Here is a 26,206-nt window from a genome sequence, read left to right on the forward strand (position 1 = left end):
ATACACAAGTTATAAAGAATAATATGATGGCCATGCTTGAACCCAATTGTCAATCAAATATATTTGTTATATCTGTTCCATTTGTCATATTACCAAAAACTGCTTTGACCTCATCTGTCATCTTCCTGCTACTGCCCCCAGAGGTAACCATGACCATAAATTATGTCACTTTCTGGCCTTAATCCTTCTTGTTCCTCTGTTCCTTACAGTCATTTTGTACTTTTTAAATCAGCCTTTCCATTTGATCCTCTTTGAGGTCATTAGGACATTATTTCATAAACATGAACATGTGCTCAGAGTCACACATATTATTAGGTGGTTCACAAATAATTCTTAATCTCTCTTTTCCTGTTTTTTTTTTCCTTTTATGCTAGCATATTCTATTCTCTTGATTTTCGATTTCTTTAGTCAGCGTATCTTAAATTTACTCCATTCATTTTTATATTGCATAGGATAATAGCTGGTATGTAGTTGGTGCTCAATAATTACTTGTGGAATAAATTAATTTTTCTTAACATACAGCAGGGAGACTTGGAGAGGAAAGGGCCTAGGGAGAGTTTCCTATTTCTTAACCACACCATTAAGAGTTTGGGATAGAGACAAATAGAGAAAGTTATCTTCAGAGGAGCTGTCTATTGAACCAAAAAAAAATGTAACAGCACTGTTAACATCTTGGCATTGACCCTTATAGTCACTCTTTTTTCCTAAAACTATACTCTGTGTGTGTGTGTGTGTGTGTGTGTGTGTGTGTGTGTGTGTGAGACATCATGTAAATAAGAATACACTATTTGGCAACTTGGATTTACCCCATACAACGCCATGAGCATATTTTATGTCGTTTTTTTTAAAGCATTATTTTTAACAGCTGCATAATATTCCATTAGGGATAAAACCTAGTTTTAGGCAAAGTCCAACTCTTCAACATTAATATTTCCAGTTGTTAGCCACAGTAAATAAAAATATGGACAATAGTAACAAAATTAGAAGTTAAAATCAATAAGAGTTTGTATATTGTAAAATATTTGCAGAAAAGAAAAGGGAGTAGTCTGGAATGGGGACTAGAGTTCAAACTTGGGTGAATAAGTGAAGCTAGGTAGAGTATCATAACGTCTGTCTTGGTTGTGCTGAGTTTGAGATGCCTGCGAAATACTTATTTCATGTACTATTTAGAAGCCTGATCACCATAATTTTTGATATTGACTGAATTGCCTGTCCCCAGCCCACAATTCAAACATTGAAGTCCAATACCAACTACTTGAAAATGTGACTATTTGGAGATAAGGTCTTTAAAGGTGTAAAATGAGGTTTTAAGGGTGGGTCCTAATCTGTTCTGACTGCTGTCCTTATAAGATGATATTAAAACACAGACCACACACACACACACACACACACACACACACACACACAGGAAAGACCAGAAAGGGGAAAACCCAAGGAGAGTGGCTCCAGAAAAAATCAGTAGTGCTCACTGGGTTGATCTTGAACTTGTAGCCTTCAGAATTGTGACAAAATTAATTTTTCTAAACCACACAGTCTTTGGTAGTTTGTTTTGGCAGCCCTAGCGAACACACTTCTCAAACATTTTCATTCTGGGAATACTTTTCTCTACACCTTTTCTATGTTATGCCGGCTTTTGTACTCCACAAAGACAAACACACAGAACACAGATGCACACCCACTCCTACTGTGTGTTGTAGGGGAGCAAAGAGCGTTTTTGCTTTTACCCATCTTATGTTCATTGGCTGGGGACCTGAAACAAAATACAGATTAACAACAGAAAAATATATACATTTTTTTAAATTTTTGATTTTTTTTTTTTTTTTTTTGAGACGGAGTCGCTCTGTCGCCCATGCTGGAGTGCAGTTGCCAGATCTTGGCTCACGGCAAGCTCCGCCTCCCGGCTTCATGGCATTCTCCTGCCGCAGTCTCCCGAGTAGCTGGGACTACAGGCGCCCGCCACCACACCCGGCTAATTTTTTTGAATTTTCAGTAGAGTCGGGGTTTCACCGTGTTAGCCAGGATGGTCTCGATCTCCTGACCTCGTGATCCGCCCGCCTCGGCCTCCCAAAGTGCTGGGATTACAGGCGTGAGCCGGCATGAGCCACCGCGCCCGGCCAAGAGAAAAATATTCACATTTAATATAAAGTTTTACATGACATAAGGAAATAAGGACTTGAAGAAGGGCTTAAACCTGAGTGTTTTTGCACTAGGTTTGATGAAGAGTAGAGAGTCATGCAGAAATATAACAAACATAATATGACAAATATGACAAAAATAATATGAGCTAAGGATAATAAGCAAGGAGAAATCTAGCAAGGTCTATTTGTTCAGATTCCTCGCATACTCTGCAAGACTCACAGGAGGGTCTTAAGACCTGCTTCAGAGGAAGGTCATAAGACATTCCTGTCTATGTTGTTCTACTAATGTCTTAGAATATTTACTATGTCAAGGCGCCATACTTTGGAGTACTATGTTGTTTTCAGAAACCTGAAGTTGCTCATGGAGTACTATGAAGTAGTGACTTTTTTTTTTGGTCCCATTTTAGAAATTTGATTAATGAGTATAAACTAATGGTTTCTGTGTTTGAGACGGAGTTTCGCTCTTGTTGTCCAGGCTGGAATGAAATGGCGGGATCTTGGCTCACTGCAACCCCCGCCTCCCGGTTTCAAGCGTTTCTCCTGCCTCAGTCTCTGAAGTAGCTAGGGTTACATAGGTGTGCGCCACCACGCCCGGCTAATTTTGTTATTTTTAGTAGAGACGGGGTTTCACCATGTGGGTTAGGCTGTTTTTGAACTCCTGACCTCAAGTGATCCATCAGCCTCGCCTCCCAAAGTGCTGGGATTACAGGCGAGAGCCACTGCGCCCAGCCAGCCAAAACTGTATTTTTTTTATTTTTTATTTTTTTTTTTTTTTTATGAGATGGAGTCTAGCTCTTTCGCCCAGGATGGAGTGCAGTGGCGCGATCTCGGATCACTGCAACCTTCGCCTCCCAGGTTCAAGGGACTGTCCAGCCTCAGCCTCCGGAGTAGCTGAAACTACAGGTGAGTGCCACCACGCCCGGCTAATTTTGTTTGTATTTTTTTAGTAGAGACAGGGTTTCACAGTGTTAGCCAGGATGGTCTCGATCTCCTGACCTCGTGATCCGCCCGTCTCGGCCTCCCAAAGTGATGGGATTACAGGCGTGAGCCACCGCGCACGGCCGAAAACGAGATTTTTTAGCTCAACTTTACGTTGCCAATGCCCATGGTATTCCCTCCACAACAAACTCCACAAGAGTGCTCAGAAAAGTCAAACTTGTTGGCAGGTGATCTTTAGGGACCCAAAGACTACTCTTCCTACCCCTTCCAGTGTTGCCCAGGCTGGAATTGCACTAGCGTATTCACATATTCCTGCAGTCTCTAGCTCGAGTTTAAGCTATCCTACCACCTCAGCCTACCGAGTAACTGACAGTACAGACGCAAGCCGTCACACCCGGTTAGCTTCATTTTTTGCAGAGACGAATTCTACGTTGCCCAGGCAAATCTGTTAACTCCTGAGCTGAAAAGAGCTTCATGCATCGGCCTCCCAAAGTGCTAGGATTACAGGATCTTGCCAACACAGAATAGGAGTATTTCCTGGCCAACTTTTTTTTTGAGAGGAAGCATCGTTTTTGTCGCCCAGGCTGGAATGCAAAAGCGCCATGTCGTTTCACTGCATCCTCTGCCTGCTGGGTTCAAGCGATTCTCCTGCCGCAGCCTCCCGAGTCGCTGGGATGACACGCGCCTGGCCCACGCCCGGCTAATTTTGTATTTTTAGTAGAAACGAGATTTAACCACGTTAGCCAGACTGGTCTCGATCCGCACGCCTCGGCCTCCCAAAGTACTGGGATTACAAAATTGGAAAAATTATTCCGTAGGAAATGGCAAAATTCAATATTAAAGCTCTTTATGTGAGGCTTGAGTGGCTCTGAAAAGAGCCTTTGAGTTTTAAACTACCTAAACACATTTACTTGGAGCTTGTATATTTGGTGACAGCCTTGGTACCTTCGGACACTGCGTGCTTAGCCAGCTCTCCGGGAAGCAGCAGCCGCACGGCCGTCTGGATCTCCCTGGAGGTAATGGTAGAGCGCTTATTGTAGTGGGCCAGGCGGGAAGCCTCGCCTGCGATGCGCTCGAAGATGTCGTTAACGAAGGAGTTCATGATACCCATGGCCTTGGATGAGATGCCAGTATCGGGGTGAACCTGTTTCAGCACCTTGTACACATACACAGAGTAGCTCTCCTTACGGCTACGCTTGCGCTTCTTGCCATCCTTCTTCTGCGCCTTGGTCACAGCCTTCTTGGAACCCTTCTTCGGAGCAGGAGCAGACTTAGCTGGCTCCGGCATGCTGTCAAAAAACAAGAACAACAATAACAATGAACGCACTTACATAAAAAGCTCGTGTCTAGAGTCTCTCCTTTTATAGGCCTTTCATGCAAATAAAGAATTCAAAATATCCAGCTCTGATTGGGCAATGTGTTAGTGACGCCTACATGTAAAATAGCCTTCACCTTATTTCCTTTCTAATTGGTTGGCTCGTCAAAGAATAATTTTAACCAATCAAATTGCGCCTTTCACAATTCTACCGACGACTATAACTAGCTTCTTATTCCTCCATCGAGCCCATTCTTTTTCTTTATTCCGTGGATTGTTAACTCTTCTGCTGTTAGGAAGCCACTATGTCTGGACGTGGAAAGCAAGGCGGCAAAGCTCGGGCAAAAGCTAAAACGCGTTCTTCCAGAGCCGGGCTTCAGTTTCCAGTTGGCCGTGTGCACCGCCTCCTCCGTAAAGGCAACTACTCCGAACGAGTCGGGGCCGGCGCTCCAGTGTACCTGGCGGCGGTGCTGGAATATCTGACGGCCGAGATCTTAGAGCTAGCTGGCAACGCGGCTCGCGACAACAAGAAGACCCGCATCATCCCGCGCCACCTGCAGCTAGCCATCCGCAACGACGAGGAGCTAAATAAGCTTCTAGGTCGCGTGACCATCGCACAGGGCGGTGTCCTGCCCAACATCCAGGCCGTATTGCTGCCTAAGAAGACGGAGAGCCACCATAAGGCCAAGGGCAAGTGAAATGATTACTAGTCAAGTCCATCAGTGATCCCGAGTCCCAGAAACCAAAGGCTCTTTTCAGAGCCACCCACGTTTTCTGTAAAGTGCTGCAATACACATACGATGCCTAAAATCTCAATATTCATCACTGTCCTAGTTGTACGAACGCTTCTGACGTTACTGGTTACTTCTTGAAATCCTTGCTCACATTTCATGCACTAATTTATCTTACTGGTGTTTCTTTGCAGTAAAAATGCGTTTATAAAGATATACAAGAATAAAAACCGAGGTGTGACACCAAGGTCTCACTGCGTTATTTTGTGTGTAGGTCCATGGTGTGTATACAAATTTATCATTAATACACAGGCTGTTTATTCAAGTGCACTTGTCAGAAAAGGCTGAAATATTAATACAGAAATGAGAGAACAAAGAAGGATAGCTGCCCATTAGCATTTCAGGGCGGGCTTTTTAAGTTTTAAAGATGACTACATTCCGACTGGGCTCAGTGGCTCATGCCTGTAATCCCAACACTTTGGGAGGCCAAGGCGGGCGGATCACAAGGTCAGGAGTTCGAAATCAGCCTGCCCAACATAATGAAAGCCCATCTCTACTAAACAAATAAAAAAGTAGCCGGGCATGGTGGTGTGCATCTGTAGTCCCAGCAACTTGGGAGGCTGAGGCAGGAGAATCGCTTGACTCCGGGAGGCAGAGGCTGCAGTGAGCCGAGATCACGCTACTGCACTCCAGCCTGGGCAACAGAGCAAGACTACGTCTCAAAAAAAAAAAAAAAAAAAAAAAGACTACATTCCTCCAGTGAGAATTGTGTTTGTTGGATTTCTCTTTTCAAAAGGAGCAATTAACACAGTATTCTAAAATAAACACTAAACGAAACTAAGCAGTAATGGCCTGACGCCCTAGCTCAGACCTGTAATCCCAGCAATTTGAAAGACCAAGGCAGAAGAATCGCTTGAGCCCAGGAGATCAAGACCAGCCCGGGCAATAAGGCGAGACAGCCCCCTCATCTCCACAAAAAGTAAAAAGCCTGCCCCGCCCAGTGGCTCATGCCTGTAATCCCAGCACTTTGGGAGGCCGAGATGGGCGGATCACTTGAGGTCAGGAGTTCGAGGCCAGCCTGGCCAACATGGCAAAACCCTGTTTCTACTAAACATACAAAAAAATTAGCCAGGCATGGCGGTGGGCTCCTGAAATGCCAGATACTTGGGAGGCTGAGGCAGGAGAATCGCTTGAACCCAGGAAGGCGGGGGTTGCAGTGAGCCAAGATCGTGCCATTGCACTCCAGCCTGGGCAATAGAGCAAGACTCCGTCGTCTCAAAAAAAAAAAAGGAAAAAGCCTGGCATGGTGGCTCAGTCTGAGATCTTAGATACTTGGGAGAATTAGGCGGGGAAGGATTGATTGAGCCCAGGAGTTCGAAGCAGCGAGCTATGGGGGGCAAAGCAAGATCCTGTTTAGGAAAGGAAAAAAAAAAAAAAAACCCAGCAGCAAAAACTTAGTTTTATGACCTAAATTTATAAATGGGCTACACTGTAGAGCACAATTAATTATTCAACTTTAGTAGAAATCCAGTCACATTTCTCTGTAAAAAATCTCAAATCTAATCGGATCACACACCAGGCCCTATAAAGAGAAATGATCTGTAAATCTGATATGAAAGGTCATGGCCTGCACCGAGCCAACCACACGAAAGTCCACTGGTGGCAGACAGCCTCCTAAGCAGCTGGCCACCAAGGCAGCCAGCAAGAGCACTCTGGCCACCAGCAGCTTGAAGATGTCCCTCAGATATAGGCCCTGAATCATGGTGAAATTCATCGCTACCAGAAGTCACTGAGCTACTTAAGGGAAAAGCTGCCCTTTCTTAAATGTTAGGACAAGGTTGCTGAATGAGATTATTAAAAAATTTAATGCCCCCAGGGTTCTAAATAATTGCAGTTATATCTATTCCACTGAACAGAAGTTACTTGCGTCACAAATAATTTGCATCAAAAATAATTTCTGGTGATACAAATAACAGAAATTATTTGCATCACCAGACAAAAGCCTCCAAGAAGTAACTTCAATAAGTTTGATACCTTTAATCAATAGTAAATTGTGAGATGATATGAGCACATTTCCCTGCAAACTTTGTAAAAACTATACATTTTTAATAGTGGGATACATTATTCCCCCTCCCTTTTTTCCTTACAAGTCTTACAATGTTCCTCAAACTAAATTTTCACTAAAACACGATTAAAACGTAGCAATTGCAAGATACATGTCTATGAAGCCCCATAGTGTAACTCCTTGACATTCTTTACTCAATCAAATTGGGGCTCAGAAACAATATCCCAAAATGAAGGCCAAAGAAGCAACCTCAGAAGCAAAATTTTTCTGTGACTTTCTCCTGCCCTCTTGTCTCTCAGTCCCATTCTCCCCTGAGGCTACACATAGAAACTATAATTCCCGTTTCCCAGGGTGGCTTATGACAACCAGAATCCTTTTTCCCCAAAGCCAGCCATAAAAACTAAAAATATTACTCTAACTTCCCTTCCACCTTTTTGTGTAAAAACTGGCCACAGAGAAATTATTTGATCCACCTTGTTTAATTGCAGGTCATAAGACCCTATTCCAGAGATGGAGCTCTCTCATACCCAATACCCAGAAGGAAGGAATGCATGTTCAAAGAGGTGAGGGATGAAATGAAAATTCTAAATCCCTTTGACAGAATAATGGACCCTCCTTTGGCTAAAAGACCCCAAAAGTTTAAGTTCCCAGGCATGACAGGATGGAGGCTGCACATCCTGTTTGTTTCTACCCCCTTCCCCTTTCTAATCACTGCTAGATTTTCTCAAAGTCTGATTGGAGGGAATAATACACCGGAAAGCCCCTTTACTTACTTTATCTGGCCCCTTCCACCCTCCATGGTGGTCCAGACAAGACAGATATTAAGGACCATAGAGTTTCTTGATAAATGACTGCAGGCCCACAACTGGTTGTGACCAGTCTCCTGAGAATGCAGATCATGGACTTCTGCCCTACATTTCAGTTTTATATATAGGACCTAATTATAACTCATTTACATGTTAAATCTTCACCCCAAAATGATCATGGGAGATATCTTACATACATGTAAACCTAATACACATGTGCTTGGGTCTCCTTCATGAATATTCATAGCCCCTCCTATAACCTGTTGATTATGTATATTTCACCAACCCATTCCTCAAAAATTCCTGTTTTATCCCTCCCTGCTTCCCTCCCAGTGCCTGTCTCTCAGCAAACCAAAGCTACCCTTCCCAGCCTGTCAGAATGGCCACCTTGCAGGCTGCAACTCTTTGAGAAATAAAGCTCCTTTGCAAATGTATGAACCTTCTCATTCTTCAGTTGACAGAGGCCAAGAAGAGTCTAGACAAACAGGCCTTGCTGGGTTTCTCCACTCGGTTTATTAACGTTTCATCATACCCTTTTCATCCAATCAAATTTCTACAAGGTTATCCATATGTTGTTGAACCTAAGCATAAAAGTGGACAATTTTTCCTGTATCTTTGTTTTCATCCTAAAGGCTCCCTTGAACACATTAATAAATTTGTGTAACTTTTCTCCAATTAATCTGCCTTTTGCAAGCTAATCTTTCAGCAAAGCTTCAGGGCTCGCCTTGGCTCCTATAAAATAATAAACACTTTAACTTTGTATTCTTTTTAGACTTCAAAGTAATTGACCTGATGTTCTCATCTGAGTTTTTCTTGGAGTTTATGTAGCTTCCAGGAATAGCAAATTATTTTCTGGACTTTCTTCTTTTCATGAAATGGCATTGTGCTTCCACAGTGATTTCTCTTCCCCTTTTTTTAAACACCAGAATTAGCAGTTGTAGAGGCTGTCCCTCAAAAACATATGATCGAGGGAAAAATATTCATATAACACTTCTTTTTTTGTTTTGTTTTTTTCATTTTTGGGTCTTGCTCTGTTGCCCAGACTGGGTTGCAGTGTCACAATTATGACTCACTGCAGCCTCAAATTCCTAGCCTCAAGCAATCCTCCTAACTCAGCCTCCTGGGTCACTGGCATTATAGGACTGAGCCACTGTGCCTGGCTAAAAGAATTTCAAATACTGTCCACTTACTGATATTTTGCTATCGAAAAATTCAAACATCAATAATTTTGCTAGTTGCCCACCTCCTCTTGCGTCGTTGAGTAATGGTTTAACAAGCCCCCTTAGTTCCCTAACACAACTGTATAGACATATAGATGTAGATATAAATATAGATATTGATTTACTGTAAATAAAGTCCAGATGCTATAACTGGGTTCATAGAAATATATTGAATGTCCTCATTGTTTCAAGGCCTATGCTGTCAAGATATGGTAAAGAATCAAGGAAGAGAGGAGAGAAATGAAGAATCCTGGAACAATGCTATCTATAAAGAATAATGCAAGCCACGGCCAGATGCGGTGGCTCACGCTTGTAATCCCAGCACTTTGGGAGGCCAAGGCAGGTGGATTGCCTGAGGTCAGGAGTTCAAGATCAGCCTGGCCAAAATGGTGAAACCCACCCCCCATCTCTACTAAAAATACCAAAATTAGCTGGGTGTGGTGGCTGCTGCCTGTAATCCCAGCTACTCCGGAGGCTGAGGCAGGAAAATCGCTGGAACCGGAGAGGCAGAGGTTGCAGTAAGCTAGGACGGCAGCACTGCACTGCAGCCTGGGTGACAGAGCGAGACTCTGCCTCAAAAAAAAATAAAAAATAAAAAAGAATAATGCAAGCCGCATATGTAATTTTGAATTTTCCAGTAAGCACATTTTAAAAATTAATAAGCAGGTAAAAGAATTTTAATAATTATTGCATTTAAAACAAAATACAAAATCATTATTTCAAAATATAGTCAATATAAAAACATTATTAATGCAATATTTCACATTCTTTTTTAAATCTTAAGTCTTCTAAATATGAGGGACATCCTATTCAATTTCATATTACATTTTTGTTGGCAATAAATGGAATTTCATTTTGATTTCATAAACTTCAGTGCTGAAAAATTAAAATCATATATCTGTTTAAAACATATCTAACATTTTCCAATAACTGAAGTATCAACCTTTGAATTAAAATAATGAAAATTAAGTAAAATAAAAATTCAGGCCAGGCACAGTGGCTCACGGCTGTAATCCCAGCACTTTGGGAGGCCGAGATGGATGGATTACTTAAGGTCAGGAAATCGAGCCCAGCCTAGCCAACATGGTGAAACCCCGTTTCTACTAAAAATACCTCCACCCCCCCCACAAAAAATAAGCCGGGCGTGGTGACAAGCACCTGTAACTCCAACTACTCTGGAGACTGAGGCAGGAGAATCTCTTAAACTCAGGAGGTGGAGCTAACAGTGAGCTGAGATCACCCCACTGCACTCCATCCTGAGTGACAGAGCAAGACTCCTTCTCGAAAAAAAGAAAGTCAGTCTTCAGCAGCAACAACCACATTTCAAATGCTCAGTAGCCACAACTGGTTTCTGACTGTTTTACCACATAACGCAGATCCTACGGGAAATTGTGCTCAGGTATGGAGATAGTGATGGAAATTACTGATTAATACAAGTGAGCTGCTAAGTTCTTATGTAATTATGTAAATTTTGCACTGACTTCTAAAATAAAGCTTTACACATATTTAGAGATGAGGATTATGAAAGGAACTGAAGGTAGGTTCCGATGGCAAAACACCGGATTGACAGATTTAAGAACACTGGGGAGGAAATAAAACTATGGGGCATAAAGATGGAATTTCCTAAATGGTTCTCACTGACTGTGACCTAAAGTTTATCTTTTGATTTTGGAAACATTTTTTAGATGTAGATATTAACATTCTAATAATAGAAATGAAAAAACTAAAATGAAAATGAGAAAACAGAAGATAATATCAATAAACAGGTCTTGGGCCTCAGAAGATGAGATGTAGGGAGTGTGGAGAGGAAAAGCACAGAGAGGGCATACCTCTCATTAACAAACAGCCCAGCCCACAAATACGTGATCATATTGTACAAAAGGATTTCAGTTCTTTCCTTGTTTCCTATTAAACAATTTTGCCAATATACCTAACCGTTTTACCTTGATCTAAAGTGTACAGAATTTTCTTTTTCTGAAAAGGAGAAGCAAGGGACTCATATATATTTCAGATGTGAGATTGAAACGCACGACAATGTGTAATTTCAGTCAAGACTTGCCCACGAGTCCTAAGATAATTCAAATTTGCAAAATAGACACTAACTTGAAAGGTGCAATTGTATCAGTCCTGTGGTTAGCTGAATTTTGATGAATGCCCTAAAATAGGGAAGATTTAACAGAATTCAGGGGATGAGCAGGAATGCACAAAGCATCCTTTGTCTCCTCCCCCCTCCAGCTTGCAGACATCCGCGGGCATTTGCGGGCAGAGATAAATTTGGTTTAGCCGTCTCCCCTCCCTGGAGGACGGGGGCTCCAGCATATTCATGATGTCAATCGCCTTGGACTACATGCCAGCGTCATTGCGAACCTGCTACTACACTTTACAAAATAGTTTTCCAATGAGAAAGAAAACCTACTGGGAAAGAAAAACAAAAAGGAACTAGACCTTGCAACAGGCACGCACGCGCACTATCCCTCTCTGAAATATTTATAGTACGCTTACACAAACGCGAACTTGTAAATCTAAACTCTGCCTGAACCAAAGTAGCCAATAGATTAAAAGTATGTAAATTAGGAATTCCCAAACTGCTCTTTTTATTGGCTAGGAAAAGAACACCTTACAGGGAATCCGATAGGTTAATTTACAATACTGTTAGGCTATAATGTCATTCCTTAAGAGTCTTTTCCAGTAAACATTTGTTACCTTTTCAAAGTAATTGGGAGCTGTTGAGTTTGGAAGCGAAAACCAAGTTAAGAAGTCCTGTGATTTGGGTGAGTCCAGTTCTTATAAAAGTTCTGTTGGATGTGTCTTAAATTGTTCGGTGCACCTCAGCTCTCTCCCGCAGGGATCCGGAGAAACTGCGCCATTGTTGTCTTATAAAGAAACAACGTTCTAAGACTCTCTTCGCCGCCATCTTTTTCAAGATTTTATATTGAAAATACTTTTTTTGATGAGTCTTGCCATTATGTCTGGACGTTTTAATTTCAACAAAACGAAATAATAGCGTTAAATTCTTTGAGTCAAACCCGATATTAGAGGTAGGGATTCCAGGATGTTAGAATTTTGCTATAACACAAATGAAACAAAGTTCCTTATGCTTAAACAGTGTATCTTAGAAAACTTTGTTTGAGTGAATTAGCTATGTACTCTATAATGAAACGAGGAATCATTGAGAGATACTTAGACAACGGATTTTAAATGAGTGAATAGGGAAGGGAAAAACTTAAGGAAAATGAAGCAGAAAAAAGCACCGGAGATTTTTGAAAAGAAATTCTAAAGCACTTTCTAATGCAAACACATTCGATTTTTTATAGCTAAGCAGGATAATAGATCAGTCTATTAAATGATCAATGTCTTTGCAGGTCATGCTCTATGTGAAACATCAAAGAAACCTGTAACAAAAAACGAGTTGTTTAAAAGAGCCAGTTCTCTATCCAAATTTACCAATCAGAATCTTGCACTGAAAAAATACACCAATCGTGAATCTCTACGACCACTTCCGGAATTTAGCAACCGATCACTAACACGGATTGTCCACAATCCAATCAGAGTGATTCTGTTCCTATATAAATAGAGGGGCAAACCACTTTTCCTAACTCACTTACTTTGCAGATGAGCTATGGCGCGTACTAAGCAGACGGCTCGTAAATCCACAGGCGGTAAAGCACCGCGCAAGCAGCTGGCCACTAAGGCAGCTCGCAAGAGCGCTCCGGCCACGGGCGGCGTGAAGAAGCCCCATCGCTACCGCCCTGGTACCGTGGCTCTGCGCGAGATCCGTCGTTACCAGAAGTCCACCGAGCTTCTAATCCGGAAGCTGCCGTTTCAGCGCCTGGTGCGAGAAATCGCTCAGGACTTCAAGACCGACCTGCGCTTCCAGAGTTCCGCGGTGATGGCGCTGCAGGAGGCCTGCGAGGCCTACTTGGTGGGGCTTTTCGAGGACACCAACCTGTGCGCTATCCATGCCAAGCGCGTGACTATCATGCCTAAGGACATCCAGCTTGCCCGCCGCATTCGTGGGGAGAGGGCGTAAATTGTTCTGAGTGCAAACCTTAAATCCAAAGGCTCTTTTCAGAGCCAACCACTTTGTCCGTGAAAAAAGCTGTAATCTTTTGAGACGCGTTAGACCACTAAACTGCACTGATCCAAATAGACACTTGAAATAGTGGCATTCAGTCCCCTCAATGCTTCATTTAAATTTCCAAATTTAAGCGCTTCCTCAGATTTCGCCTGGGGCTGGGGCTCCCTACGCCGTTCTCCATTTGTTTAGCTGGCTTTGTTTTGCTGTTATGGCCCTCTGCTTCTTTTTCGTATTTGTTCTCGTTTTCCAACTCCTGGCCACTTAATTGTTCCCTGCTTAACCCACCCTCTTGTTTTCTGGCTCTTAACTCTTTCAAGTGGTGGCCTGCATTTTAGGTCTTAACCGCATAGGCTTTCAACGCCTTGGATTTGCCTTTCCCTGATATTTATTTGGCCTTGCCCGAGGGGCCAGCGCTTTTCGTCTGCATCAGGCTGCCTTACTCCACAAGTGTTTTGAGACCCAGCTACTTGCCGGCGACGGTCGGCGCCTTGGGTGCGGTCAAGGTTACCCTCTCTGTGCGCCTGATACTGGTCTAAAGCTAAGGTTATTAGCTGGAACACCTAGACCCGTGGCATTAACACACAGCTCTTGCAGACTTGACAGCCTTGCTTAGGTTCTAAACTGCAGGAGTCAAAGCAACGAAGGTGCAGATGGGTGCCTCTCAGACAGACCTGAGTGCGAAAGGAAAATGCAGAAATCATAAGCCTTTTCAACTTTCCAGCTGATATCTTTTCTTTGCTTTTTTCTTTTCTTTTCTTTTTTCATTTATTTATTTATTTATTTATTTATTTATTTATTTATTTATTTTGAGACGGAGTTTCGCCCTTGTTGCCCAGGCTGGAGTGCACTGGCGCGATCTCGGCTCACCGCAACCTCCGCCTCCCGGGTTCAAGCGATTCTCCTGCCTCAGCCTTCCGAGTAGCTGGGATTACAGGCATGAGCCACCTCGCCCGGCCTTCCGGCTGATATCTTAAAAGAACTTTTCACCTTTAGTAAATACCCTGTCTTAATCAAATCTCATTAAAGGTATCCCATATTTATCAACAAAACATGAAAATCCTTGGACGGCTTCAAAGTTCTTACAGAAAATATTCTGCCTTTCCTTTCCATACAAAGGCACAGCTTCGAAACTGGTAGGTGAAGGGGAGGAAAATAAGGAATTCTGTTCCGAAATCATACAGGCTGTTATTTGGAAATACAGAAGGGTGTATGTACTATATGGGATACTACATGCTATTTGGAAGAATTTTGTTTATTTAAACATTTCAGCAAATTCCTCAGTTATGAAATGGGGTGGAGTATTTTTAACTATCATTGAGAAATTTCTATTAACTTTTTTTAATGTGCTCTTTTCCCGCAACTTGCACTAAGGAAAGAGGTTAGTCATGTGGTAAAATTAATAGTGACAAAGCTGTAAATAGCTCTGCAGGCCAAGGTAGCCACAGTAAGAAGTCCTGGAGATTTATGGAAGAAATTTTTGTTCATGGAAGCCTGTCAGACATGAAGACGTGGGTCTTGTGAATTGGAGATTCAGTGCATGAGGAAAACAGCATAACTATCCATAATTAAGGTAACTACTGTCAGATATGTGTAACATAGCGAACATCCTATTATGCTGGATAGAAGCATTCTCTATTCGAATGTTGTTTCCTGTAACCTGTACTTTCTTTAAGATTCTAGCTCAAGTTTTAACCTGTATTTCTCTTACAGCTGTTGGACTTCAGTACGTGAGGACTTGGACTTGGTGGGCACAGAATGCATCTTTTTATATCATTAAATCCACCAGAACATCTAACATGGTCATTTGCCTAAAACAAAGCCTCTGGAAATTTAGTCAAGTTGAGATTTAAAATAAAAGATTACTGAACAGAATTTACCATTGAGTGCATTCCTATTTACAAAAATAAAAGACTAGATAAAGTTTATATAATTTTAATATATAGTTTTTCTAAATAGGAAAAATCCACACTTATTGAGTGCCTGCAATGGGCCAGAAGTCATGCAGTATTTTATGAAGCCTCCAAAAATGTAAGTTCAATAGTTATCTATTATCTAAAACACATTTAAAAACTGAAACTAAGAAAATTTCAGATAGTGCTGGAGCCAAAACTTTCCCCACTAGGCATTACTGTTTTAAATAAACAGCCTCAGCAGCATCCTCATCAGTTATTCCTGAGGGCTTTATCACCTGGAAGAGCTACTAACATGTTTAAATTTTTCATATACAATAAAATAAATGGATGTTTTAAAATTTACAGGGTCTTAGGCCAGGCAGGGTGGCTCATGCCTGTAATCCCAGCACTTTGGGAGGCCAAGGCAGGCAGATCACCTAAGGTCAGGAGTTCAAGACCAGCTTCGCCAACATGGCTAAACCCTGTCTCTACTAAAAAAATACAAAAATTAGCCGGGCGTGGTGGCACGTGCCTGTAATCCCAGCTACTTGGGAGGCTGAGGCAAGGAGAATCACTTAAACCTAGGAGGCAGAGGCTGCAGTGAACTGAGACTACGCCACTCCACTCTAGGCTGGGTAACAAAGCAACATTCCATCTTAAAAAAATAATAATACCAGCCTGGCCAACATGGTGAAACACCATCTCTACTAAAAATACAAAAATTAGCTGGGTGTGGTGGTGGACACCTGTAATCCCAGCTACTCAGGAGGCTGAGGCAGAAGAATCTTTGAACCTAGGAGGCAGAGGTTGCAGTGAGCTGAGATCGCCCCACTGCACTGCAGAATGGGTGACAGGGAGAGACTCCATCTCAAATAACAATAATAATAATAATAAAATGAACTTTACAGGGTCTTATATGATTGTGAAGTTCTATTATACTATAATTAGTACTGCAAATTGCACAGAAATGTAACTGATGTACATACAGTAAAATATGACATTAACACTGACAAATTTTAGCCTTTCTGCATACTATTCAAATAATAGCCTTGATTTAACCACATATACACAGGCAACTTTTTTCAAAGGCATACACTGAGATAGTAGTAAATAATACCAGATGTCTTTAAAATAAATTGTGATTTTATTTGGGGACAATCTCAAATCTGACTCATGTGTAAGATCATATTTTCTACGTACTTGTTGGCACACTATATAGTATATATCCATTTCACAGTTACATAGTTGCCTGCAAGTACTTATAATTAAAATAAAACAAGTATGTAATCTCTGAATAACCAGTAGCTTCTTCATATTATAAAGATAATAGCTAAAACTCAAGACAATTCAGAAATCCCATTTTATTATTTGTCCATACTCTCCCTACTCGACCTGCCAACAGTAAATATTGATACGTAACATTTTGGAATTTGCAAGGCAAAGGTGAATTTTTTTTATTTGTTTTTGTTTTGTAGTTGCCCCCACTAAAAATTGTATATATATAAAATGGTATACTTCCGAAGATAAGGTAGTCTGTAAATCAGGCCATGGAAACAAGGGTCATGTAAGGGGCAGAGAAATTTGTTACTCTTGTTTTCCCACACAGGAAAACAGAAAATGAAACCACTGAATTTGATGAGTATCTGACAATAATGTAACCCAATCGATGGAATTTTTTAATTCAGACACACACACACACACACACACACACACACACACATATACACACACACACATGCGCGCCCCTAGAGTAGTGGAAAATAAGACAAATGCTCTAGAGTTCAGTTTAGTTAATGGGAGAAAATAACAGATGCATTAAAATTTTTCTATTGATAATAATTGTTCTCAACTATTAAATGTCATGAAAGCACATTTTCAGAGATAAGTTTACGTTTTGAATTAGAGGGATTTTTGCATGGAGATGTAATTTCAGAAGGAATTGGAAGTATTAGAAAGATTCTCACAGGGAATTGTTCCTGAACAAAGTTGTAAAAAAAAAAATAATAATAATAATAAAGAAGAAGAAATAGAAAGGTTACATTGTTATTAGTGTCTGTGAGTGCCAGCAGACAGTTATGAAAAGGGGCTAAGATGTTACAGGGCTTTCCCTTGAAACTATGAGAAGCCAGTGACCTTTTTCATAAGGCATATTTGGTTTTTGTTTTTGAAAATGGGCCGGGCAGGTGGCTGACACCTGTAATCCTAGCACTTTGAGAGGCCGAGGTGGACAAATCACCTGAGGTCAGGAGTTTGAGACCAGCCTGAACAACATGGTGAAACCCCCTCTCTACTAAAAATACAAAAACAAATTAGCCAGGTATGGTAGCGTGCGACTGTAATCCCAGCTACCCGGGAGACTGAGACAAGAGAATCACTGGAACCCAGAAGGCGGAGGCTGCAGTGAGCTGAGATCGAGCCACTGCACTCCAGCCTGGGCAACAGGGCAAGACTCTGTCTCAAAAAATAAATAAATAAATAAATAAATAAATAAATAAATAGTTAAGAATTTAGAAATTGGAGGCTAGAGAAATTAGGGAAATGGTTAGTAAGCATTGGAATAATCCCAGCTATGATAGAATGAAGAGAGAATGTAGACGGAAGAATATGTCAGAATTATTGAGGATTCTTTAAAAATCAACCTGATTTAGTGACTGTGTAACAGGGATGATTGAGGCCTCCCCACAATTCCATGAAAATCTGCGTCCTCCAGTTAAAGTAGTGACTTCAGGTTGATCCTAAAAATTACTTTTGTGTCAGACCTATGCCATACACATAAGTACTCTCCAACAGCTAAGATAATTTGAAAATGCCCTTCACAACTTCCATGCTAAGACACTGTTAGTTTTCTTTACCAATTTCAAGATATTCATTATAACTGCTACCAAAATTTTAAGATATGGAAAAATATTTAAACAAGTTCAGATTTCCTTGAAAACAAGTGCATGTCCTCTGTGGCAAATGAATATGAATATGAATTTATATAAATCAGAGCAACTCTGGAAGATCATTGATTGAATCATCACATTTAATTGCTTCTCTTGCATTCCAAACACATTATGAAATGGATACTTCACAAGGGGCCAGAAATAGAAATACATAAATTCTGCTTATTTCTCAATGAGCCTAAAAAGGAACTGGAAAATACCACTCCTTTTCCAGTTGATGTAACAGAATTGAAGCAGCGTAAGAATGATTCTAGGAATCAAGAAACTTGTTTGAGACCTAGGTCCACCATTTACTGACAGCAAATGGTCATTTCTTGCCATTTCACCTTTCTAAGCCCCAAGTTTCTTAACAGTAAATCAAGCATTTTAGCTATACCTGATATAAATGCATTGTAACTGCCCAAGTGAGGCAGTTAAGTAAGTGCTTTGTAACAGTAAGAAACTAGAGGTATGTTATAGTCATTTGGACTGCTCTTGAGAAATGCCACATTCCCCAACTAATTCTCTTATTCCTTATCACTTTTCATCAAAAGCCTAAATCTTGTCATTCTGGGTACTAAAGACCTCCCAGATCTCTTCTCCCCATTGGGAATTGGAAAATAATACCCCAAAACGAAGTCCTTAGAAGCAGAAGTGACCTCCTGCTATCCTTTGGCCTCTCATCCTCTGTTGAGGCTACACATAATAACTAGAATCCCTCTTCCCCAAGGTGGTTACTGAAACTAGAACCCCTTTTTCTTCAAAGCCAGCCATAAAACCTAAAAGTCTTACGGTAACTTTTCCCCCTCCTTTCTGTGTAAAAGCTAGCCATAAGAAAGTATATGTCTTACGTTGTTTGGCTGTAGGTCATAAGACCCTCCCTCATTCCAGAGAGGGTCCTCTAGAATGAGGAAGGAATACCCAGAAGGAAAGAATCTTGCCAGAGGCCAAGAAGAGTCTAGACACAGAGGCCTTGCTATGTTTCCCCAGTCTATTAGCATTAGATGACACCCTTTTTATCCAATCACAGTTCTACATGGCAGTTGGTACTTCGTTGAACCTAAGCATAAAAATGGACAGGTTCCCCTGTACCTCTGGGCCTTCATTGTGAAGGTTCCCATGTCACATAAACCTATGATGAAGTTTGACTTTTCTATTAATCTGCCTTTTTTCCGTTAATTTTCAGTGAACTTTCAGAGGGTGAAGTTTTGCTCACCCCTACATACCTGTATTTTTCACTCATTTTCAAAAAGATTATTTTGAATAAATACTTCAAATCCTCCCATTTATTCAGATCCCCTTCTCAATCAAGCCACTCTCATACAGGGAGGTATTTTGGCTTTCTCTACAAAGAAGAAATTGTGTCATGTAGCCGTGGTTCCCAAAAAATTAAACTCCTGCTTATAACTGGAAAGATATCACAGGCTACATCCTTTTCTTTGTGGGGAGGGAGGCAAATAATAATGTAAAATATAATAAAATATTAACTAATAAGCAGAATGTAAACAAAGAAGTAAGATTAAGAGGTATTATAATCATGAGGGATTTATGGTATTTGGTCCCACTGCAAACTTGTTCAAGAGTTCATGACTTGTTTTGTGCTATGTATTCTGGAGATTCTGGAAAGTCTATAGACGCCTTCTCAAAACCATGTTTTTAAAAAAGTATACAGGGTAAGAAAGGTAGTGACACTAAATTTTTTTTCTTAAACTCTGTATATGTGCTTTAGTTACACATCAAATAATAAGATCTAGCAGCAAGTATAATGTTGGCTTGAAAGGTTCACAATTAGTGTAAAGTATTTCAAGACACCTGTAATAAGTACAAAGTGATATGAAAATATCTATGATTATCATTGATGTGAAATCCAGTGATTAGCTGCCTGTACTCACAAAGGAAATAAGCAAATTGCATTTAGGATTTGTGAAAATGTAATTTTTTCCCATCTAGAGTCCCATAAACATCTGTAGAAATCAGATTTTGTCGAGATTTCTCTGTACTATTAAGTGGGCTTTTCTAAAATCAAAAACAAAACAAACAGAAAATAACCTCAGCCTGCCAAATACAATGGAAACAGTAGTACATCCAAGTCAGCCCAACTTCCTATAGCCCATTTATTTGTCCTGCTAACCCCAATTTCAGGCTTCTTCCTCCCTTCTCCAAGTTTTTTCATTTATTTTTCCCTCTCTATTTCTTATCTAATCACCAAATATGTATTGGATAGCTAACTCTAGCTCCCTGGTTCAGCTCAATCTGTGAGAAAGCAATTTGGGAAAGGAAGTAGATTATAAGCTGACAGAGGTTCCTTTCATACTTTTTACTCTCTCTCAGCATCAGGGTGGTAGCAATACTTGTGCAGATTGACGCAGAATGACAAGGTGAGTAGTCTCCAAAAAGAGAATTCCATTTGGAGTATTCCATCTGAGGGGGAGGTGGAAAAAAAACAGGCTTTTCGACTACGGCCCAGCATACACAACTTTTAATATTGCAACCTGATTGGTGAAAAATTTTCTCTCGGAAAATCCACGCAAATAAAAATCTAAGAATACGTTTTGATTGGTTAATTCAGCAGGCTCTGCAAACCAATAGAAAAAGCAAGTTTTACAAAACTGAGCCAGAGACTATAATGAACTATCCACTATCCCTCCGATTGGCTTAACACAAGAACTGCCTTTTTTTCTAACGTTACCTGGACGCGGGAAGCAAGACCAAACTCGCGCCAAAAGCAAGACCTGCTTTGCCACGCGGGCCTACAGTTGCCAGTAGGGCTAATACACCGCGTCCTCCGCAAAGACAGCTACTCCGAGCGGGTTGGGCCAGCATGCTAGTGTTACCTGGCGGCAGTGCTAGGAGGTTAAGAGTAGGCAGAAATAAATGAACAAGCAAGAGAGCCCCTGGGAAAATAAGTCCTGGAGACGCTGGCCACTGACAGAAAAAGACAATGGCCACACTTTTTATTTTGAGACGGAGTCTCGCTCTATCGCCCAGGCTGGAGTGCAGTGGCGCGATCTCGGCTTACAACTTCCGCCTCCCGGGTTCAAGTGATTCTTCTGCCTCAGCCCCCAAGTAGCTGGAATTATAGGCGCGCGGCACCACGCCTGATTTTTGTATTTTCTTTAGTAGAGATGGGGCTTCACCATGTTCTTCAGGCTGGCCTCAAACTCCTGACCTCGTGATGCGCCCGTCTCGGCCTCCCAAAATGCTGGGATTACAGGCGAGCCACCTCGTCAGGCAGTGCAGCCCCCACACTGCCTATTTCCAAGTACAGTACCTGAGGGCCGATATCCCAGCGCTAAGGCTTATCAAAGGCCTGCCAAAAGACATCGGGCGCCACCTGCAGTTGGCCATTCTCAACGACTAACTGCACAAGATCGTGGACCGCAGGCACCTTGGGCATGCCACGTATTGCTCACAACCAGGACGGGCTGTGCCCAAGAAGTCACCTCAATGCTAAAGTAAACTAAAGCATTTACACCATATCCTTGTGCCATAAATAAAATTTTTTCAGGGCCACTTTTAAGCGCCACGCTTTAAGAAAAATCAGCCGGCCAATCACACACCACCGCGGGAATTTGAAGAAAAAGTAGGACTTGGTGGCTCAAGTAGCCCTAGCTACTCCGGTGACTGGCTGAGACTGAGGCGGGAGGATCCTCCCGCCCAGGATGCTGGGAGCTGTGAATTACTGACCCCCAACCGGCATGACTGGGATAGACCGTGGCCGCACAACACCGCAACACCCGCACCCCTCTCCACCCCACTTCCCCCGCCCCCCCCAAAAAAGCTTCAGCTCTTTTGACTGAGACCTGTGGGTGGCTCTGAAAAGAGCCGTTTAAATTTTCAAAGCGGAACGTCCCGCCAGTTTCACTTTTTCTTCGGAGCTGCCTTCTTTGCCTTTGTAACCTTCGGCTTCCCCGACTTAGGCTTAGCTGCCTTGGGCTTAGGGGCTTTGGCCTTAGCTGGACTCTTGGCAGCTTTTTTTGGCTGGGGTGTTTTCACCTTTTTCGCACTCTTTGCCACTTTCTTGGTCCCAGGAGCGGTTGCTGGCTTCTTTGCCTTCTTGGAAGTCTTTCTGATACTTTTCTTCGGGGTAGCGGCGCCACTCACCTTCTTGGGCTTCTTGGCTGCCCCAGCAGGCTTCTTAGACTTGGCTGCGCCAGCCTTTTTGGCCTTGGGTTTGCCTTCCCCCGAAGCCGCTTTCTTGTTGAGTTTGAAGGAACCAGAAGCACCGGTACCTTTGGTCTGCACCAGAGTACCTTTGCTCACCAAGCTTTTGAGGCCAAGCTTGATGCGGCTGTTGTTTTTTTCTACATCGTAGCCGGCAGCCGCAAGCGCTTTCTTAAGCGCGGCCAGAGAAACGCCGCTGCGCTCCTTGGAAGCTGCCACCGCCTTGGTGATAAGCTCAGACACTGGGGGTCCGGATACTTTGCGTTTCCCAGCAGTTGCCCCTGCTTTCTTCGCCTTTTTCTTCACAGGTGTTTTTTCTACGGGTGCAGGAGTGGTAGGAGCAACTGGAGCAGTCTCCGACATGTTTTTGTATTGCCAGAAAAGACAAAAGTAATCACAAACTGTCAGAACAGCATATCCTCTACGAGGGAGGCTGAGGGTTTATATAGAGAGACGCTGAGTGATGATTGGTTCCTTGCTCCATGCGCGGCGCTGCTGGAAAAGGACTCCTCGTATCTACCGCGCTGCTGTGTTTGTTGCCCCTTAAAAAAGAGTAAAAATATAAGAAATCTGGGCATGAAATAATTAGAGATTTGGGGGAAACTGATCCGAGAGAATTCGGGCTTCATTCCTGCCTTTTTTTCTGTGCATAGTTTTAAAACTGGCATCTTGAAACTTTTCTTATTCCCCCAACTCTCTTTCAAACTTCGGTCAAATCGAGACAACTTTCAGGTTTTCCTTAAAAATACTATTTCTCCCTCTTTCATTTGCAAATCTCTCTTCCAGGGCATTGTTCTGTGAATTCTTATCGTCTCAACTTTATATAGATAAACTCATTTTTATCCAAATGTGCAGGAAAATTGGGTTTTTTCGCAGGAACAATAGCACAGGCTCTCTGGCGAGCTGTTTGCATCAACCTCTAGGAATTGGCACTGAGGTAGAAAGTTCTATGTACAAGAGGGGTGATTATTTTAGAAAAGATAGCTTAAAAAAATAGTATTTGAGTTACCAGTGTGTAAGCTGGATTTGATCTCCATATTTCAGTGGTTTAAACATTTCCAGAAAGATAAGGGTGAGGCTACATTATTCCTCTTACAGAAAAAAAAGTCCTAAGTAGAGTTACCAACCTTCTCTTAAAAGTTAGGATCATGGATTTTTCCGACCTAGAATGGGCATTAAAGATCAACTACCACATCTCCAAAAAAGAAAACTGAACCAACAAATAATAGAATGGCAGGCCAACATCATTTTGGCAACTGTGAGCATTGAGAGCTTGTGTACATGTTCGTGTCCCATCACTTTATAAGTAATTTAATGAAAGACACTATTTTTTTGCTAATATCATAGAATTTTGTACATTTTTTATATTTTAAAATCATATTTATAATACAAATTTCCCTTCCTCTCTGTCTGTACAACCGGTTTGAATAACTGGTAAAAGTCACTTTAAAAAAATAAAATACAAACTTTCAACATTGCAAGTGTGGGCATCGAGGGTTAGAAAGAAAAAAATCTGATTTAAATCACTCTAAATTTTCATCATTCTACTTGGCTTTTTACACACAAAATCTGAACTAAGCTGTCACACCCTAAATTAATTGCTTGAATATGTCCACCTAAGGAGCTGAACAAACATTTCAGAGCAAACCTGAGTAACTTCAGTATTCCTTATCTGTTAGTTTGCAATACAGCTGATGGAATTAGGTTATTATTAGATAATTAAGCACAAAATTGGTATTCTCCATCAAATAATCAGATGCTGAAATGAACTCCTATGTTTGTTAAAGAAACAAGAGAAGTAGTTTGATGTTATGTTTCTTCTAACAAAAATACTCATTTCAAAAAATCAAGTTATTCTGGCCTACACTCAATAGTGATTAGAGAATTTTTTCATATAAATCCTAGATAAAATAATCAACTTTAAAGATGTCATCTCTCTTCATTCAACTAATTTCATAAAAATTACCTAGCTTGTCTTGGCCAGGCGCAGTGGCTTACGCCTGTAATCCCAGCACTTTGTGAGGCCATGCTGGGCAGACCAGCTGAGTCAGGAGTTCAAGGCCAGCCTGACCAACATGGTGAAACCCTGTCTATACTAAAAATACAAAAATTAGGCGGGCATGGTGGCACACGCCTGTAATCCCAGCTACTTGGGAGGCTGAGGTAGGAGAATCGCTTGAACCCGGAAGGCGGAGGTTGCAGTGAGCCAACATAGTGCCATTGCACTCCAGCCTGGGCAACAAGAGTGAAATTCCTCCTCAAAAAAAAATAAAATAAAATTACTAAGCTTGTCTTAAGTAATTATTTACTCTCTTGCATGTATTGGAAACGAGTCTCTGGGACTTAAGACCTTGTTATATACCACAGAAATACAAATGTGGTTTATAAAAAAGCTAAACTTATAGAATTGGATTAGTAGGACCCCACAATTCCAGTAGGGAAGCATTTTATAGGTTTCTGGAGGCAGGGGCGGTGCATCATTATGGATATCATTTTCAACAGTGATAGTCACAAGCATACTCTAAGTATTTCTTTTTTGGGACCATAGCTTTATATTGCCTAGACATAAAGATACAATTAAAATTCAGATTGTTTACTGTTTATTATTTTGATCATTATTGTAGTCTTAATAGTTGTTGAATAATTGTTGGAATTGTTCACCGTGTTAGATATAGTCAATTAACAGATGCCACCATTTCATTCTTGTGCAACACTGACTGGTTCCCATGGCTACTTAGGATCTTAATAAGTAAAAAGGCATTGGGCTAACTAATCTCTGCCCTTTCTGGAGGGCAATAACAGAGACTCAGTTTCACCAACAAAGTTCGCCAGATGTTCAAAGAGGAAAGGGGCTAGGCTACATAAGTTGGGACCTGGTACTTATCTTCTCTGTAATTGTAGCACGGACAAGGTTCCTGAAAGCTGGATCACCCCATGGACTGTAAACTTGAAGTCCTGCAAAGTTTCACCTATTACTTTGGTAGCCCTCAAAAAGAGTTCTGTGTTGCTTTGGAATCCTAAATCTGAATATAATCTAAAACAGTAGATTTCCCATTACACTGAGGTTGGAACCGTTTATTTTATAGATGCAAAAAGTAGCTAGGAAAAACTAGTTAGATAAGTGATAGCTATCTAACTCAAGGCCCAGTGTTCTCTTCATTTTGTGTTAACTCCCCCATCCTCACCACCACCATAGTAAATGACTGTGAGAGTTGTAAGTAGTATTCAATAGATCAATCCAGTGACACTGTGCTTAAGCATCACACAATTCAGATTTTAAAGATTTCCAAAAAAAAAAAAGAAACTATGTAGAATAAATATTAAAAGGGGCAAAAACATATATAGACTATTATACAAAATAAAGCTTTGTGTTAGAATCAAATGTGTTCAAAAGGTCCATGAGAAATCACATCGATTGTAACTGTCCATGAGGTAGTCTTACCTGAGGACACTGGCTCCTTGATATTCCTCTTCAAGTACAACAGTATTGTGTTAATTTTATTTCCTAAAAAGGCCACTACTATACTCAAACTTACAATTTTCTTTTTACATGTCTCAGGCATCCACCAAACTCCCTCCTCCCTTCTAGACTGGGTTAGAAGCTCTTCAGAAGAAACCCCCTTATCACAGATACAGCCCAATAAAACTTTCTGCGATGATAAAAATATTCTGTATTAACACTGTCCAATAGGTAGCCACTACCCATATGTGGCTACTGAGTACCGTAATGTGGCTAGAATAAGCGTACAAATTAATTTTTAATTTAAATTAATTTAAATAAAAATGAGCACATGTTGCTAGTGGCTAATATAGGACAGCAGAGCTTTAAAACAATTATTCTCAAACTTGGAAGAGCATACCTACCACCCACTTAGAGATCTCATTAAAAATGCAATATCAATTCCATTGATTTGGGGTTGGGCCCAAAATTCTG

At 41.2% G+C, this 26,206-nt stretch overlaps 4 protein-coding genes across 9 annotated transcripts in view; 2 read left to right on the top strand and 2 right to left on the bottom strand.

Annotated features, from left to right (window-relative positions):
* LOC100442896 (histone H3.1) overlaps positions 1 to 26,206 on the top strand; it is a 37,537-nt gene that overhangs the window by 9,087 nt on the left and 2,244 nt on the right. Inside the window, exons 1-4 of one of the 6 annotated variants that reach the window (XR_655124.4) lie at positions 11,709 to 11,985; positions 14,319 to 14,425; positions 14,714 to 14,862; positions 15,003 to 15,164. Coding sequence is in view for 2 of the 6 variants with exons in the window: in XM_009241504.4 (XP_009239779.1) it covers positions 12,834 to 13,244 (411 nt within the window). In the remaining 4 variants the exon portion in view is untranslated. Of the gene's footprint in view, positions 1 to 623; positions 631 to 11,708; positions 11,986 to 12,576; positions 14,863 to 15,002; positions 15,165 to 26,206 lie in introns of those variants that run through there. The other 5 variants (XR_655123.4, XR_008526083.2, XR_008526082.2 and 2 more) reach the window with 5 other exon arrangements.
* Positions 3,985 to 4,365, bottom strand: LOC100442161 (histone H2B type 1-C/E/F/G/I). The gene has a single exon (XM_002816523.5). The coding sequence runs from the start codon at positions 4,363 to 4,365 to the stop codon at positions 3,985 to 3,987; it is 381 nt and encodes a 126-aa protein (XP_002816569.1).
* On the top strand, positions 4,698 to 5,090 carry LOC100442522 (histone H2A type 1-B). The gene has a single exon (XM_009241505.3). The coding sequence runs from the start codon at positions 4,698 to 4,700 to the stop codon at positions 5,088 to 5,090; it is 393 nt and encodes a 130-aa protein (XP_009239780.1).
* On the bottom strand, positions 19,641 to 22,700 carry H1-3 (H1.3 linker histone, cluster member). Its single transcript, XM_002816526.5, has one exon. The coding sequence runs from the start codon at positions 22,633 to 22,635 to the stop codon at positions 21,970 to 21,972; it is 666 nt and encodes a 221-aa protein (XP_002816572.4). The 5' UTR covers positions 22,636 to 22,700; the 3' UTR covers positions 19,641 to 21,969.

This window comes from Pongo abelii, chromosome 5, assembly GCF_028885655.2.
Source record: "Pongo abelii isolate AG06213 chromosome 5, NHGRI_mPonAbe1-v2.0_pri, whole genome shotgun sequence".
Taxonomy (NCBI): Eukaryota; Metazoa; Chordata; class Mammalia; order Primates; family Hominidae; genus Pongo; species Pongo abelii.

Excerpts from the sequence above, each read along its gene's own strand:
- LOC100442522 (XM_009241505.3), top strand. The coding sequence starts at position 4,698 with ATGTCTGGACGTGGAAAGCAAGGCGGCAAAGCTCGGGCAAAAGCTAAA.
- H1-3 (XM_002816526.5), bottom strand. The coding sequence starts at position 22,635 with ATGTCGGAGACTGCTCCAGTTGCTCCTACCACTCCTGCACCCGTAGAA.
- LOC100442161 (XM_002816523.5), bottom strand. The coding sequence starts at position 4,365 with ATGCCGGAGCCAGCTAAGTCTGCTCCTGCTCCGAAGAAGGGTTCCAAG.